Here is a 16,677-nt window from a genome sequence, read left to right as displayed (position 1 = left end):
TCTGTTTACTTGTAAATTGAGAATTTCATCCTAAAATAATGGAGACAATAAATATGGTCCCCCACAATTCCACAGTGCCATTTTCAGAGGGCCACTTTTCAGAGTGGAACCAAATTTTAAGCAAATTGATTATGAAAAAAAGTTATTTCCTTTCAAACCACTGATAGTAGTAATAATAATACCAAAAGTTTGGTTCTAATGTTTCACTCTTAGCTTCAGTTTATCAAAATATTCCAGTTCTAACTTTATGGTAAGATTATTTTGCCACAATTATCAGTCAACCCAGATAATCTCCTTATATGGGGGAGGAAGGATGCTTTTGTGTTTGAGGCATTGCACTTGGACTCAGGAGAATTAGGTTCAGTTTCTGGCTCTACCAGAGATTTCTTATATGAGCACTTATTCTTTCTGTGTCTCAGTTCCCCGTGTAAAAACTGGGGATAATAGGAATCACCCTGTCGAGGAATCATGCACGTGTACAGGGCACTAATGCTTCTCCCAAGCTGCCACATTGTGCTCCAGAATGTAAGCTTTCATTTTTTTAGAAAAGGAACACTCTAGCACTTACGATAGGGAGAAAATCTTCAAAATATGATCCATATGTTGTCTCTCTCTGAGTCTGCTGAGAGCCTGAAACAATAGCTCTGAGGAATGTATTGCCCCATTCATCTCAAACAAATGTTAATGCAGAACCCAATGATCATTTAAATGCCAATATTGTTAACTTCTTAACTCTAATCAAAGCATGTGAAAAGTGAGAAGAAGGATCATATTAAAAAGATTTATACTATGAGTAATGTATTATTTTGGCACCACAATTGTCTTGAAGTTACCACGATTAGCTGTTTTTTTTTAACTCAAAAAGGAGTCAATTCCAAAAAGTCTACTACTGTAATGCCAGGGAGGCCTCTGAGCTTCACCTAGTTGGAGCCAGGCCTAAGGAACCCAACAAGCCCATGGGTGTATTTGAATCCCACTGAAGGGAAGCTAACCTCAAGGAACCACAGAGCAGATGTAATCATATTTTAAACATCTGCTGTAAGTGAATGGTGTCTCCGGTGAAAGGAATGCCTTTTGTGGATGAAGCTTTATTTGTGGCTGGATCATGCTATTTCTATCTTCCACTCCCCCACATTTGACCTTGAGGAGATAATACTCTGCTACCTAACAGGACTGTTGTAAGGATAAATCCATTCATGTTTTTTAAGGTACTCCAATAGTACAGTGAGTAGCGCATAACTACCTGTACATAAAAACTCATATATCAGTGCATTCACTCATTCATCATTTATCCAAAGTCCTATTTTTCTGAATGTCTTAAAGCCTCCTCAATTGTAGCCAGTAGGATTATGAAGGGACCAAGATTATTCCTTGTCTCCTAAATGTTTACTTCTCACCTGCAAACAGCATGAAACTAATACTATTATATATATTAGGACTCCCTTTTAATGGCTACATAAAGGAGCTGCTGAATATACAAAAATAAAAAAAAATCAATTTGATTTTTTTCCCTCTGTGTAATAACACATTCAGCTTTTCTCTTAGGAAAAATAATGCTGTTCTTTGCTTCACATTGATTTTAGAAAAAAAATGAAATATTTTGTGGAGAACAAAAGAAAGGCAATATGTTTTTGTAGTTTCAAGTAAAGATCTGAGAAGCTGCTATTGCACTTATCAGGAGAATGATAACTGTGGATATTATGCTGAGCTGCAATATGTGAAAAGGCACATTATTCAACAGCTTCCCAAGACTGCATAAAGACACTTAGTGATTTAGATTGATGGAAAGGGAGAGGGTTCATTTTCAAGTCAGCCGAGACACTGCTGATTCAGTGGTGACAAGTCCTTTGACGAGGGTTTCATAGTTTTAAACATAATAATGACACTCTAATATTACAATATCATCTTGTGTGCTTTGTGATTTTCACCTGTTAGTTCCTTCTTCGAACTCCCCTCCCACCCCCAAGCCCAACACTTAACACTTTACTTAAGTTTCATAAGAGAGAAAGTGTCTCTCTGTGAATTCAAATATGAGGAAGAAATGTCATTTAAATTAATGCTCAGCCTTGTACTCCCACCATATTTTCCTCTGATTTTAATATTTGTTTAATGAGAACAGAACAGACTCAATATTGAGTCAATTACAACTTTTTTTTTTTGTGGGAAGTGGCAACTTATCTAATTATTTTAAAAAATAAAAAAATGAAATATACAATGGATTTAATAAATAAATTCCCATATTCCTTAATTCACATGAGGCTTTGTGGAATCCAGGGTGCAAGGCATAATGTTGCATATTTTTTCTGATGAAAATTTTAAAACAAAAATGTTCTGATTTTTTTTTCCTGAGAAAATTTTGAAACAAAACTTGTTCAGGTTTTTTTCTAAGAAAATCTTATTGTATTGTTTCTCTTTTTCATGAATCTTTTTGTGTCTAGCTTCAATTCAAAATTTTTGTTTTGATTCAAATCCAAACTGAAATTTCAAAAAGGAGTAGTAAAGGGGAGAGAAAAACCTCTCCATTATTCTCCCTCTACAGCCCCACTCAGCAGTAAAAGTGAGGGGGAGGAGGGGAGAAATTTGGAACTTGCCATTTTAACTATATGAATTACACCCACACAGTGTACAGCTACAGTAAGGCATGTACCTATGCTATGCCAAGAGTCCTAGACCATTGTAATAGCGAAGGTAACGCAACTAATCACTACTCTTACTCTACAGCTAATTTGCATGCAACAGTTTCATTGGTTGTATGAGGAAGACTGCACAGAGGGTGGATAATTTGGCCCAACTGCCACACCTATGTGACAGTATGGGCTTTCAGTTACTGGTGAGCAATAATAGCATACTCAAATTCCAACTAAAGCAGCATTTCTCAATCTCTTCAAGTTGGCTACCCCTATTTAAAGTCAAACAATTTTGTGATCCATTTATACTATTAACTCTCATCATAACAATAAGCCTATATAATTTAACTGTGTTTTGAGAGGTTGACATAAAATACATGACTTTGACAGGTAAGGGTGTGTAGGAAGTGGGGGGTGTGAAATATTCTTTTAGACTGTGACAAAAATGTCAAAACCTTGATTGCCTTCTGTGACCCCCCTCCCCTCCAACCTCCATGGAGATCATGACCTGCAAGCTGAGAAACACTGAGCTAGAGAAATTTCATATGTAGTGATTATTTTACCCATGCTTGAAATACAGTGGCTGTTGAACACCACACAGCAAGATTACACAATAAGTTAGTGCAGGAACAAAGAATACAACAACCAGTAGAAACTCTTACGTGTGGAAAAAAGTACAGGTAGACAGAGTGTTTTAATTACACAGTATTTTTACATTGTTTTGAAAGGCTGAGTTTAAGATAAACTTCATAATGGAATATTTATAATATATTTTACATTAGAACTGGCTAGAACCCAAAATTCCATGAGAAATTTCATTTTTTCCCTTTCTGAACAGGAACAAATATCAAAATGTTGACATTGTCCATGGAATGAAATTCCAACACTTCATTCTGGAAAAATAAAAAAAAATACTGCTCTTCAAGCTTTCACTTTGTTTCAAAAAGTTGAAATGTATTTAGTTTTAACTTTTTTGACTCAACTATTTGCATTAAGACTAGGTTATATTGTCTAAGTGAAATATTTCTACATTATCAAAATTAATCATTTCAATAATTTTTCATTTAAAATTTCGATGAAAACTGTATGTTCCCACCAAATGTTTCATCTTAATTGAATCAGCCTTTTCTGATGGGAAAACATATTGTTAGAAATGTTTTCAAGTAGCTATCTTGCATAGCATTTCAGGATGTAACATGAAAGTAGTGGCTATATTGCCATAGCTGCTTTATGCCCCAAACTGCCCCTCATATAGCTTTGAGACTTTATTGTTACAGTTCTGTGCCAGTGCTTAGTAGGACCTTTAAAATATCTAGATATTTTATCTGACACTGAAGTAAAAGTTCTTTAGACTGTTGTCTAGACCGTATGCATTGGTTCTGAAGTTACTTATAGTAAGTTTTCTCCATGTATAGTAACAGTAAGGGGTGAAAGTAACATAAAAGACTTACCGGTATGGGGCCTGGCTCCAGGCCCCCAGAAGGGGCAGGGCCTTGGGTGGAAGGGGTGGGGCTGGGGGTCAGCCTCCCCCGGCTAGCCCTTCTGTGCTGCTAGGCCCCGCACTGCCCAGGGCTCCGGCAGTGATTTAAAGGGCCCGGGGCTCTGGTCAGTGCCGCAAGCCCTGAGCCCTTTTCAATTGCTGGGCCCTGGGGCTACTGCCCCTTTTGTCCCCCTCTGTTGGCAAAAGGAGCAGCGTACAGGCCTGTACCGGCAGCCACTTCTTACCGGTATGCTGTACCGGCCTGTACCAGCCCACTTTCACCTCTGGTAACACTAATCATCTTTCACTACATTTGAGACCAAATTTATCCCTGCTTTAACCCTCTGAAGTAAGTTTCAGAAGAGGATTGTTCAGCACAGTGAGTTTTCCTTTTTTTCACTCAATGGTGGCTGATTACATTCATCATTCTTACTCTGTAGAGCAGCATTTCCCAAACTTGGGACACCGCTTGTGCAGGGAAAGCCCCTCGTGGGCCCAGCCAGTTTATTTACCTGCCGTGTCCGCAAGTTTGGCTGATCGCGGCTCCCACTGGCCGCAGTTCGCTGTGCCCGGCCAATGGGGGCTGCGGGAAGTAGCGCAGGCTGAGGGACTTCCTGCAGCCCCCATTGGCTGGGCACAGCCAGTGGGAGCCGCGATCGGCTGAACCTGCAGACACGGCAGGTAAACAAACCAGCCGGGCCTGCCAGGGGCTTTCCATGTACAGGCGGTGTCCCAAGTTTGGGAAACATTGCTGTAGAATATAAGCTCTTTCTTATCTGAAAAAAGAGAACTTTTCCTTAAATTCGTGTTTGGATCTTGAATTAGTGGTGCTGTAGTTGTTTGATGAAGGATTCCTGATGGTTTCTGTAATGAGCTTAATCTTTCTCCTTTTCTTTCCATTATCCCCAGGGTGGGTGCAAGTGTACAGTTCTCCTGTGAGGATAATTATGTGCTCCAGGGTTCTAAGAGCATCACTTGCCAGAGAGTGACAGATACACTAGCTGCTTGGAGTGACCACAGGCCAATCTGTCGTGGTAAGATTTGACTCCTTTAACATTTTTTCCATTTTAAAAAAATCTAACGTGGTCTCTTTGTATTATTTCCCTGCCCTTTCTGATATTTGCAAGTCCTTCCAATTTAATATCATCTGCAAATTTTCTTAAAGTGCTTTTAACTCCCTCCATCTGATAACTAAGAAAGATGTTAAATGAATCCTCTATTTTCCTTATTGCTAAAAGAAAAAAAAAGTATAATTCAGTTCTAAAGGGACAATAATCTGTTTAGAAACACTTCCAAAACTAGAGATTAATGTGATCTGCATCACTAAAACACTGCACAACACTCTGAGGATCAGATTGCAGCCAGCCTCTATGGAGCTGCAAGGTTTATTGTTTTAGGCCAAGTCTACACTATAAACTTACATCAGTATAACTATGTCACTGTGAAAAATCCACACCCCTAAGCAACATAGTTATACACACCTAACCCAGTGTGTAGACAGTGCTTTGTCAATGCGAGGGCTTCTCCTGTTGGCATAGCTACTGCCTCTCATGGACGTGGAGTACCTTTGCAACCAGAGGACTGGAGGGATGAGGCTGGAGAGTGAGCCTAGTGGGCTGCTATTAGGGTTGTGGTGCCAGGATGGAAGTGATGCTGCAAGTTCTCTGTGTACCCTTGGCAGGATGAAGAGAAGTGTACCCATTGAATAGCTGCAGTAATACCATATTGCTGTCCTAATACACAAGCATGATAATGGGTGAAATTAGCAAACCAATGGGTATACTTGAAGGTGGCACTATTAGTGACCCATTGCCTCCCTGGTTGCAAAATATGGCTCCATCACTACCCAGGGGTCAACCTCTATTTATATAGACAGGCTTTCAAAGGTGCCAATACTCTGTGTTCCCATCTGATAAATTAAACTGTACAATGCAACATACACTATAATCATAGGACTGGAAGGGACCTCAAGAGATCATCTAGTCCAGTCCCCTGCACTCATGGCAGGACTGAGTATTATCTAGACCATCCCTGACAGGTGTTTGTCTAACTTTCTCTTAAAAATCTCCAATGATGGAGAATCCACAACCTCCCTAGGCAATTTATTCCAGTATTTAACCACTCTGACAGGAAGCTTTTCCTAATCTCCAACCTAAACCACCCTTGCTGCAATTTAAGCGCATTGCTTCTTGTCCTATCCTCAGAGGTTTTCTCCCTCCTCCTTGTAACAACCCTTTATGTTCTTGAAAACTGTTATCATGTCCCCTCTCAGTCTTCTCTTCTCCAGGCTAAACAAACCCAATTTTTTCAATCTGCCCTCATAGGTCATATTTTCTAGACCATTAATTTTTTTGGTGCTCTTCTCTGGACTTTCTCCAATTTGTCCACATCTTTCCTGAAATGTGGTGCCCAGAACTGGACACAATACTCCAGTTGAGGCCTAATCAGCGTGGAGTACAGCAGAAGAATTACTTCTCGTGTCTTGCTTACAATACTCCTGCTAGTACATCCCAGAAGGATGATCACTTTTTTTGCAACAGCGTTACACTGTTGACTCATATTTAGCTTGTGATCCACTATGACCCCCAGATCCCTTTCCGCAGTACGCCTTCCTAGGCAGTCATTTCCCATTTTGTATGTGTACAACTGATTGTTCTTTCTTAGGTGCAGTACTTTGCATTTCTCTTTATTGAATTTGGACTGTTCATCAAATTCCTTAAACAAATAGCAAGTATCCATGTGGATAATAAAACAAACACAACCCACCAAAGTCTTCAGCCCACCCCATCTTCAAAAGCCTGATGGGGAAAACGTAGGCTGTGGCTGACAAGACAGGGATTAAGTTTCAAAGTTGAATTCTCATAGAAAGTATACCTTACCGTAACTCCTATTTATAACTAAAGGACTCTGATTCAACTGCCTATGCTAATCTATTTAGTAAACCATGAATTCTACCTTTATGTCACTGTATTTTGCATTAGCTTTGGTTTCCAAACCTGTCTTTAGGTGTAGTCTCAGTTGCAGTCCTTGCTCTCTCTTTTACATTTAGATACTACTATCACAGTTAGATTGCAAGCCAATGGCAGAAGGACCAGGGAGGAGATGGAACTTGGCCCAGGTCTTTTCTCCATGCCTCTGAGGAGATTTGGCCAGCTGCAGTGTGGGAAACACAAACTACACCCTCCTACAAATTGACACAGCAGGCTTTTCCTTGTATGTGACTTTAAGCTCCAGGAAACATTGTACCTGCAGTTGGATGGGGGAGGTCCACACTCCGTCAAATGGCGGGCAGCAACTAAAAGCCACAGTCTAGACTTGACTATTAATTTTATTATGAGTCCAACTCCCAGATTTTCTAATTAACGTATTTCTTTAATATTAAAATTTTGCCTCTCTAAAGCGTCAGGCACAAATAAGTCAATTTCAAATTACTTACAAAAGTTATCTGCATATACTTTAATGTAGAAAAATAGACATAACAATTAAGTAACTGCGTTGAACAATTTTGGGTGATTTTCTTATGGCTAGGGCCCTGCCAAATTGACAGCCCATTTTGGTCAATTTCTTGGTCATGGGATTTAAAAAAAAAAAACATAAATTTCATGATTTCAGATATTTAAATCTGAAATTTCATGGTGTTCTACTTGTATGGGTCCTGATCCAAAAAGAAGTTGGGAGGGGGGTCACAAAGTTATTGTAGGGCGCGGGGGTTGTGGTACTGCTACCCTCACTTCTGCGCTGCTGCTGGCAGTGGTGATGCCTTCAGAGCTGGTTGACCAGAGAGTGGTGGCTGCTGGTGGGAGCTCAGCTCTGAAGGCAGAGCTGCTGCCAGCAGCAGTGAAGAAGTAAGGATGGCATGGTATGGTATTCGCAAAAAGAAAAGGAGTACTTGTGGCACCTTAGAGACTAACCAATTTATTTGAGCATGAGCTTTCGTGAGCTCTGATGAAGTGATGAAGTGAGCTGTAGCTCACGAAAGCTCATGCTCAAATAAATTGGTTAGTCTCTAAGGTGCCACAAGTACTCCTTTTCTTTTTGCGAATACAGACTAACACGGCTGTTCCTCTGAAACATGGTATGGTATTGCCACCCTTACTTTAGTGCTGCTGCCTTCAGAGCTTGGCCGTTGGTCAGCAGCTGCCACCACTCTCCATTCGCCCAGCTCTGAAGGCAGCGCAGAAGTAAGGGTTGCAATACTGTGACCCTCCCCCCCCAAAAAAATAACCTTGTAACCCCCTTTTGGGTCAGGATATCCAGTTTGAGACTCTCACCCATGAAATCTCTATAGGATAGGGTAAAAGCACACAAAAGACCAGATTTAACAGGGGGAGACTAGATTTCATGGTCCGTGACCATTTTTCATGGCCGTGAATTTGTTAGGGTTCTAGCTCTGCCCAAATATTTGTATCACCTTTGGAATCAAGGCCAAAATATGGTCAGACTTATAGAAGAAATATGCTAAAATTTAAGAAATGGCACAATAAAAGTTAATTTTCTTCTGGTTGGACCACTGGAGCTATGATGCATCTACTGGGTCATGGAGCCAAAGTATCCTCTAGTTCAGATCTCATGATTCTGGTCCTGTTATTCTAATGGTTAAAGTTACTCTTGGTTGGTACAGTCGGGAGATGCTGATCTGCTAAATATGTTATTTCCCTTTCATGTTGTTAAATCTGAACACTGATACTTCTCCATATGATAGACATGCTTAGCTTGCTAGTGTTCTTCATTCATGCTTTGGTAGAATTACCTATATGGATGCAAGGATGCATTTGGCTTTTCTGCTGACACTGTTGTTATTGCCACTTTAGGTGCCTAAGTCCAAAGTTTAGGCACCACTGGCATTCATGAAACCCCCACTAAGCTGCTGCATAACCCTGTAAGTGCCTAAAATCCTGAGGCACCACCTACATTTCCACCATTAATGTCCCCAAACATGACTACATTTCAGTGGCTGGGCAGGTGATCAGCCATCTAAGTCCTGACATTGTCTGGCAGCTTGGTGCTTAACTCATCCCTAAGCCACAGCAAGATTCATAGAGTAGACATTCCTCCACCTATTTTGCCTTCTGGGCCTAATCCAGTAGGTCTGCTCAGAGAAGGCCTAAACCCACACAAAACAGACAGAAGGCAGCATTCCTCCATTTTTATCATTTAGCCCCGTGGTTAGGGAACTCACCCAAGATGTGGGAGACCCAAGTTCAGTTGCCTCCCTCTGCCTGATATGGCAAGGGAATTTTGACTTTTGTCTCCCACATCTCAGGAAAGTGCCCTCACCACTGAGCTGGGGGTTATTTTGGGGTGGTGCTCTCCTGTTTAAGCTATTCTACTGTGTATAAATGTAATATTCATTAGGCCAGAGGGAGGGTGAGAATCACTCTATATGCCAGTAGTTAGGGGACTCCCTTGGGAGGAGACCCAGTGGCAGCTCTTGCAAAAATGGCGTAGTTGCCTAACTCCGGGGAAGAGTTCATGCTGTGAATCCCAAGTAGAGATAGGTGCCTCCCTCTACTCTGGACTCAGGCACCCAACTCCCTGAGTGGAGTGCAATTAAGCTCCACCCCTCTCCTCAGCATTTTCTACTAGCTAGTGATTCAGTGTACTGGCATTTAAGAATCCTAATTTAGGCACCCAATTCTCCTAATGCATAATACACCTAACTCAAGGTTGTGAATGCCATTAGGCTGCAGGATGCCTAAAAGTTTGGCATTAACACTAGTCAATGCAATGCCTAAATCTCATTGAAAGTTAATCAGGTGGGAGGGTCACAGAGTCTGGGCTGCGGCCTAACCCCAAATATCTACATTGCAAGTAAGCTCCTTAGCCCGAGCCCCATGAGCCCAAGTTAGCTAGCATTGGCCAGCTGTAGGTTTTGCAGAGTAGACATACCCTAAGTCACTTAGGAGATTTTGAACATTTTACCCCTATACATTTGGCCAAGGTCACATAGGAAATCTGTGAGAGCATGGAGTTGAATCCAGGAATGCCTGGACCATCCCCTGCAATGGGACGGATTTAGAGATCACAGAAATCCATGCGTAGAGCAGGGGAAACTGTTACAAAGAGCAATACATTCTCATCTAATGTTTCTGCTGTCTATGCCAAAAAACCTGCAGAGCAACCTTGAAAGAACATTTGTGCCTGCCAGTGGACAGTGGTGCCACTGAGGTGAAACTTCCCCTTGCCATGTGGGGAATTCACTTACAATAAGAATAAAGATAAGGTAGAGTAATTATTTTTTTTCATGAAGTGAAAAGCACTCCTGTGTTTCTTCTTTAAGTCTTTTTTTCAAGGATTTTGAAATCCATTCTAACTTCTTCAGCACAGGATTATTTTACTGACTATTATTGTAGTCATTATTGTACAATAGACTGTTAATGATAGAATAGTTTTTTGTAAATAGTTTCCCCAAAATTACTTTCCACTGCAAAAAATAATTCCTTTTCTGTTTGTGCTAATTATTCTAGCTAGAACATGTGGTTCTAATCTGCGTGGACCAAGTGGAATTATTACATCACCTAATTACCCAGTTCAATATGAAGACAACGCACACTGTGTGTGGGTTATCACAACAACAGATCCAGAAAAGGTATACCTTTTATCTGTCTGATTGTCCAAACATGTAGATTTGGTGAACATGGGATTAAGGGATCTTTGCTTCAAAGTATGTTATGAATGTACTGATTCCTAATATCCAGATGCTACGAATAAATGTAGGATTTTGAAAAAACAAAACAAAATACGAATGACTAAAACCTAAGATATTGTCCCTTTTGAATTGTAGGTTTCAGTCCAAGCCTCCAAAATGTAAATAAATGTCCCAGCATGTTATGTAAAATCAGATACAACAATATATCAAATGGGGACTGATTTTGCAAGATACGCCATGGGGCCATGATCATTATTCAGGAGCCTTAAAATGGATAAGAGGGGAAATTATTTTCTCTACTCTTGTTCCTTATATTATTACCTAGTTATTATGGTTTTCATTTATTTTATTTGTCTTGACACACATGACTGTGGGTTTTAAAATTAGTATTTCCTAAGAGTTTTGCATACATAATTCTGATTAATTATAGTACACAAAAAGCAAAACCTGGTCTGCTGCTTGTACTGTTATGTTATCACAATGCATTTTTGTGTTGCTGCAAAATCAATCTCCTGACAATGTAAGTCAAATAGAGACCCCCTACTGTGAAAGAATAAAGAAACAGAATAAAACTCCCCCTGCTTTTCTTCACTAAAAGACTGAATATCTCAGCTGTGCAAAGCTGGAGAGTGAACAATGTGTATATATATTTTCAGCATTACAAATGTTAACTATTCCAATTCTATTTGCAACAATGTATTTTTGTTTCTATTAGTATATTAAAAAAAAAAAGAAACCAACAGCATGTCTCACCAGAAGATGGACACTTTGTAAGCAAACATAGGTGTGTACCATCCTTATATATTGTTCTTCTTTATGTAGTGTCCCTACGGGTGCTCCACTTGAGACGCACATGCGCCTCTCAAGCCCTTGATTGGAGATTGTCCATTAGCAGTGTCCATTGGCATGTGCATGCACTTTATACACTCAATGTGTGACACAAGGTTGTATATAGAGCACAAGTCAGGTCAGGACCTCCTCCTCATACATCTGTCTTCAGACAGATTCAGTTCCCCTCCATCCTAGGCCAAGGTCTCCCCTAAGAGGGGGAAGACTTCAGAGGACGCAGAGATAGCTCTGAAGAGGAGCTCCATTTCCCATCATAATGAGTTGGCTCCCAAAAGGTCCTGGTTTCCTGTTAAGTTTGTGGAGTTGGAGGCTTTGACCTCTCCGCTTAGCATCGTGGAGCCAAAGGACTCCTCTTCTGGTACCAGTAGGGCCAGTAGATCCTGGAATGCTTCAGAGAAGCACGACTCCAGAGTACTATGTATAAAGGTCAGGAAGGCGAAGAACATACAGTCCTCTAGAATGGCATCATCTATGTCAGACTTACTATCAATGCCTTCTCATTCACAACTGCCAGTACTGGCAAAATTGAAGCACCAGACATCTTCAGCCCCCAGGACCTACGCAATCCAAATCAATGGTATCATCCACCTCAACTGCTGCATTGCTACCAATCCATTTGGTACTGCAGAAATTCTGCTACTCCAGGGACTTGTCAGCTTTAGATGAGCCGGAGTCACCACTATATATGGGTTCTGAATGACTCTTTGTACTGAGACCCCAGCCTCTGGATTACCACTTGCTTCCTGGTACCGCAAGATTATCTGTCTTTTTCTGCTAGGTCACCCCTTTTGAAGGACACCAGGGGGGATGAAGGAAACATTCAATCAGTCTCCTCTTTATCAGTGCAGGTTTCTCTCCACATCAGTACAGGCACCCATACTTTGACAAGGATCCTCGTCCATGACAGGGATGGTGGGATCAGTCCTGGGTGCCACCCACTTTCCATATGGATCCACCAGTGACCATATGGTGATCTGTGGGTGGCACGTCAGCAGCAATTTGCCAGTGTCATTGCATTAAGTGGCTAGGGTTACACAGTCTCCTCTACCAACTGACAACAAGAGGAGTCCTTTGAAAAACAGGAGATAAGGGTGTATAAGACGGCTCAACCCTCAAACTCCTATTTCTTCCTCTTCTCTGGATGAGGCAGTCATTCTCTGATGCCTTTCAAATATCCTTGAGGAGGTTAAAGACTCACAACACAAGCTCCTGGACATTGTGCAGTGGGCGACACCCACCCACGTTGCGCTACCCATTAATAAAGCGCTCCTAGATCCAGCAAAGACTGTACGGCAAACTCCTGCCACCATTCTGCCGACTTTCAAATGGGAAGATAAGACATATTCTGTTCCTCCCAGAGACTCAAAATTTTTGGTTTCCCACCCCCCACCTAATAGCTTGAGAGTGGATGTTGTAAAAGAGAGAGGTAAACAGCATTATTTTAGTTTGACCCCTTATCATAAGGAGCAGAAGACGTTAGATTTTTTGGACAAAAGACTTACTGGTCCGTGACCCTCCAATTTCAGATCACAAACTATCAGGTGATTGTGGCCAAGTATGACTTAACAAACTACATGTTTGCAGCCTTGATTAAATATCTTCCATGGGAGCATAGAGAACATCATCATCATGGAGGGTCGATTATTTACTAAGTACATGTCTCCATCCTTAGATACTACAGATACCACCACATCTATCTCAACAGCAGTTATGTGTGGGGCGTCATGGCTCCAGCTCTTGTGGTTCCCAAGAGAGATTCAGAATACTGTTGTGGACCTCCCATTTGGTTGGAAGATCTTCTTGGGGACTAAGGATGTGTTCCTACACTCACTGAATGACTCCAGGGCCACGTTGAGGACTTTGGGTATATATACACACCATGATTAACTGGATCTAGCAGGTCTCAAACAGCCCAAAAATCACACCCTGTCCAGTTCTCTGGATTTCACAGAACTGCTGAACCTGATAGAAAGAGACTAAGACTGCAGAGGAAGAGCTGTTCACCCTCCTTCAGTGACTATGCAGTTGTCATCGAAACAATAGTTTTTTTCAGGTTGGTTGAGGGTTCAATTCCTCCCTTGTCTCTAGTTTGGAAGCTGCCACCTTTCACTCATCTTTCCACTTTTGGAGACAACCTTTCCCATTTCCAACAGGCTTGGTGGAATAATACGACAAGTGGGTTATGGAGGTTATTACATCAGATGACATCATATACTTCACATCCCTTCCTCCCCATCCGCCTTCCGCATCTCTCTTCAGAGATCCCTCTCATGAGACTATACTGAGTCAAGAAGTGCAACCCTCTCCTTCATTTAGGAGCAGTAGAGCCAGTACTGTCTCCTTACATGGAAGAGGGTTTTTCTGAAAGTATTTTCTCATGCCAAAGAAGGATAGAGGGTGGAAACCAATCTTAGATCTGAGGCAACTGACAGAAGTTTTAAAATCTCAACACTCAGGATGGGGACTCAGGCAGCTATAATTCCTTGTCTAGATGTAGGAAACTGGTTTTTGGCCTTTGACCTGCAGGACATCTACTTCCCTATAGGGGTACAAACCACACTCAGGAAATAGCTACATTTTACCCTGGGCCAGGAACGCTTTCAATACCAAGTACTTCCTTTCAGTCTATTTTTGGCCCCAAGGGTGTTCTCAAAGGTTCTAGCCGTAGTAGCTGCTTACCTTTAGTGAGAAGTGATTTTAGTCTTCCTTTATCTTGATGACTGCCTACTCAAAGGCCGATCTTATGAAGCAGCACAGATTTCCACTGAGATAGCCGTTTCTGTCTTCCAGAAATTGGGTGTCTAGCTAAACAAAAAACAAACACAAAAATCCACTTTAGCCCCTGCATACAATTCATAGGGGCATACTTGGATTAATTAGCAGTCAGATTTTCATCTTAACCAGGACATTTATCTACCAGTATTTTTTTCCCTAAACCACATAAATCTCAGTTTTAGACTTCTTTCATACTTTAGATATGAGATGGCCATTGACCATTTCTCTAGATAGGACCAAGCAATTTCAGAAATCATCCAGATTATTTGTCTCAACTGTGGAAAGATCTAAGGGGTCCATGATCTCTACACAGAGACTTTCAAGGTGGATCTCTGGGCGTATAGTTGCTTGCTATGTCACAGCTGGTGTTCTGGTATTTTACCTTCTCAAAGGATATCATCACATTCTGCCAGACAACAGACAACTTCTGCAGCTTTACTCAAGAACATTCCAAAGGCTGAGCTATGCGGAGCTTGTACATGGGCCTCAGTGCATAACTTTTTAAATCATTATTCCTTGGTCCAAACCATCAGATCTGATGTGGCGTTTCATTTTGCCATACTGTCTTTTATCGTGGACTCTACCCCAAAGCTCCCTCTTTGCTGTGTGGATACCTGAAGTGGAGTACCACAGGGATACTACTCAAAGGACAGGTTACTCACCTGTTTATTAAGGTGTGTTTTCCTATAGGTGCTCCACTACCCGCCTTCCTTCCCCTCTGCCTCAGACTTTTCTTTGCTGGATGTTCAGATGAAGAAGGAGCTGAGGATGGTTCATTTGTGGAGCTCTACATACCATTTAGGGTGCAGCACTAGGTTGTATGTCATGCATGCATGGACTGAACAAACACTGCTAGTGGAAAATCTCTGATCAGGGGCTCAAGAGGTGCATGGACAACTGAAGCAGAGCACCCTGAAGATGCACATCTAGTTCTTATGGAAATTGGAGTTAGTGATTTGGAAACAGCATTTAGAGTTCAAAATATCTAAACTGTCTTAAAAAGTATAAAATAAAATTGTCTTTTTAAATAAATGGAAATTTTATTTTGGGGAGAAATTGTTTGGGTAATGTTTCTGAGACACACTTGCCAAATTCACTGCATCAGAAATATATTTTCAGTGATGTGTTTTGCCACATATTTGGTTCTGAAAAATACAATACATTTCATGAAAGGAAAGGAAATACTATGTCAAAGAGAGAGATTAATTACTGAATGGATGATGTTTTAACACACTTGCTCTTTTCTATTGGATTTTTCTTATGTTGACCTCTGAAAAGTGTTAAACACTAGTAACCATCCTATTTGATTAACTCATGATGAGCACCATATAAATTCATAGATAAACATTTTTACTTCATATGTATAAAGTACTGAAGAAGCTAACCTGCTTGATAGCTGGAAGAAAAGTCCACAAACACAGCATAGAACCAGTCTTGACTGAGCTGTGGATTTATTAAACAGTGCAGGATGTGTGTTGCTTCTGTAGAGCTTGATTGATTTCTGAATGTACAAAGCTAAAGAGCATAAAAGAAAAACACAACCCCTAATAAAAGGTTAATATTGTGCAAGGAGGGATAGAGTTATATTCTGTGTTCAGTATAATATAACAATTACTTTTTCATAGCCATAGCATGTCTGTAGCACAAAGGTCAAGGGGGAGGTGGGGCTGTGTGGGTGGGCTAGCCATGACATCTATCAGTGTTCTGAAGGGACACCCGGGTCCTTTGGCATGATCATAATAGATCTCCTTATACCACAGGGGGTCCAGAGGGGAAGATTCCTAATGGCTGACTATTCATCAGTCATGAGAGAACCTTAAAGATTTTACACACCCAAAAGAGAACTCCTTATTGACAACTTCAAAATTGAGAGCTTCTATTCACAAGATTTGGAGCTTCATTTCCTCTTATTGCCACATTTTTATGTTGGAGGTATGAATATGTTTGTGTAGAGACTGACACACACAGTACAGACAAGAGAAGACAAGGTTTTACCTCTATTATTTCCAGTTATCAGAAGAGCTGAGCAGAGATAGTGCAAAACACCCTTTTAAGTAAGTACTTGATTAGCCATACATCTATGGGGGACTTTTTTGACTTGAAGCATATAGGAGACAGATGAGTGGCTTTAGGAATGTGATCCCTGTGAACTTGAAGCCCTGATATGAGGTCAAATATATATACTGATTGCAGATTCTCTTTACTAATGTCACAGGGCTAAAATCACCTTACCTAGTATATATCTGAAGTTGTCTCAACAAATTTGAGGCTGGGACATCATCCTAGCATTTGTATCC

At 40.9% G+C, this 16,677-nt stretch overlaps 1 protein-coding gene across 2 annotated transcripts in view; it reads left to right on the top strand.

Moving 5' to 3' along the window:
• CSMD1 (CUB and Sushi multiple domains 1) overlaps nucleotides 1–16,677 on the top strand; it is a 1,991,107-nt gene that overhangs the window by 1,293,481 nt on the left and 680,949 nt on the right. For both annotated transcript variants that reach the window (XM_048845330.2, XM_048845329.2), the window contains exons 9-10: nucleotides 5,017–5,141; nucleotides 10,575–10,696. In XM_048845330.2, coding sequence (XP_048701287.2) covers nucleotides 5,017–5,141; nucleotides 10,575–10,696 — 247 coding nt within the window. The remainder of the gene's footprint in view (nucleotides 1–5,016; nucleotides 5,142–10,574; nucleotides 10,697–16,677) is intronic.

This window comes from Caretta caretta, chromosome 3 (genome assembly GCF_965140235.1).
Source record: "Caretta caretta isolate rCarCar2 chromosome 3, rCarCar1.hap1, whole genome shotgun sequence".
NCBI lineage: Eukaryota > Metazoa > Chordata > Testudines > Cheloniidae > Caretta > Caretta caretta.
The sequence above is the reverse complement of the archived record's forward strand: the minus strand, read 5'-3'. Positions and strand labels throughout refer to the sequence as shown.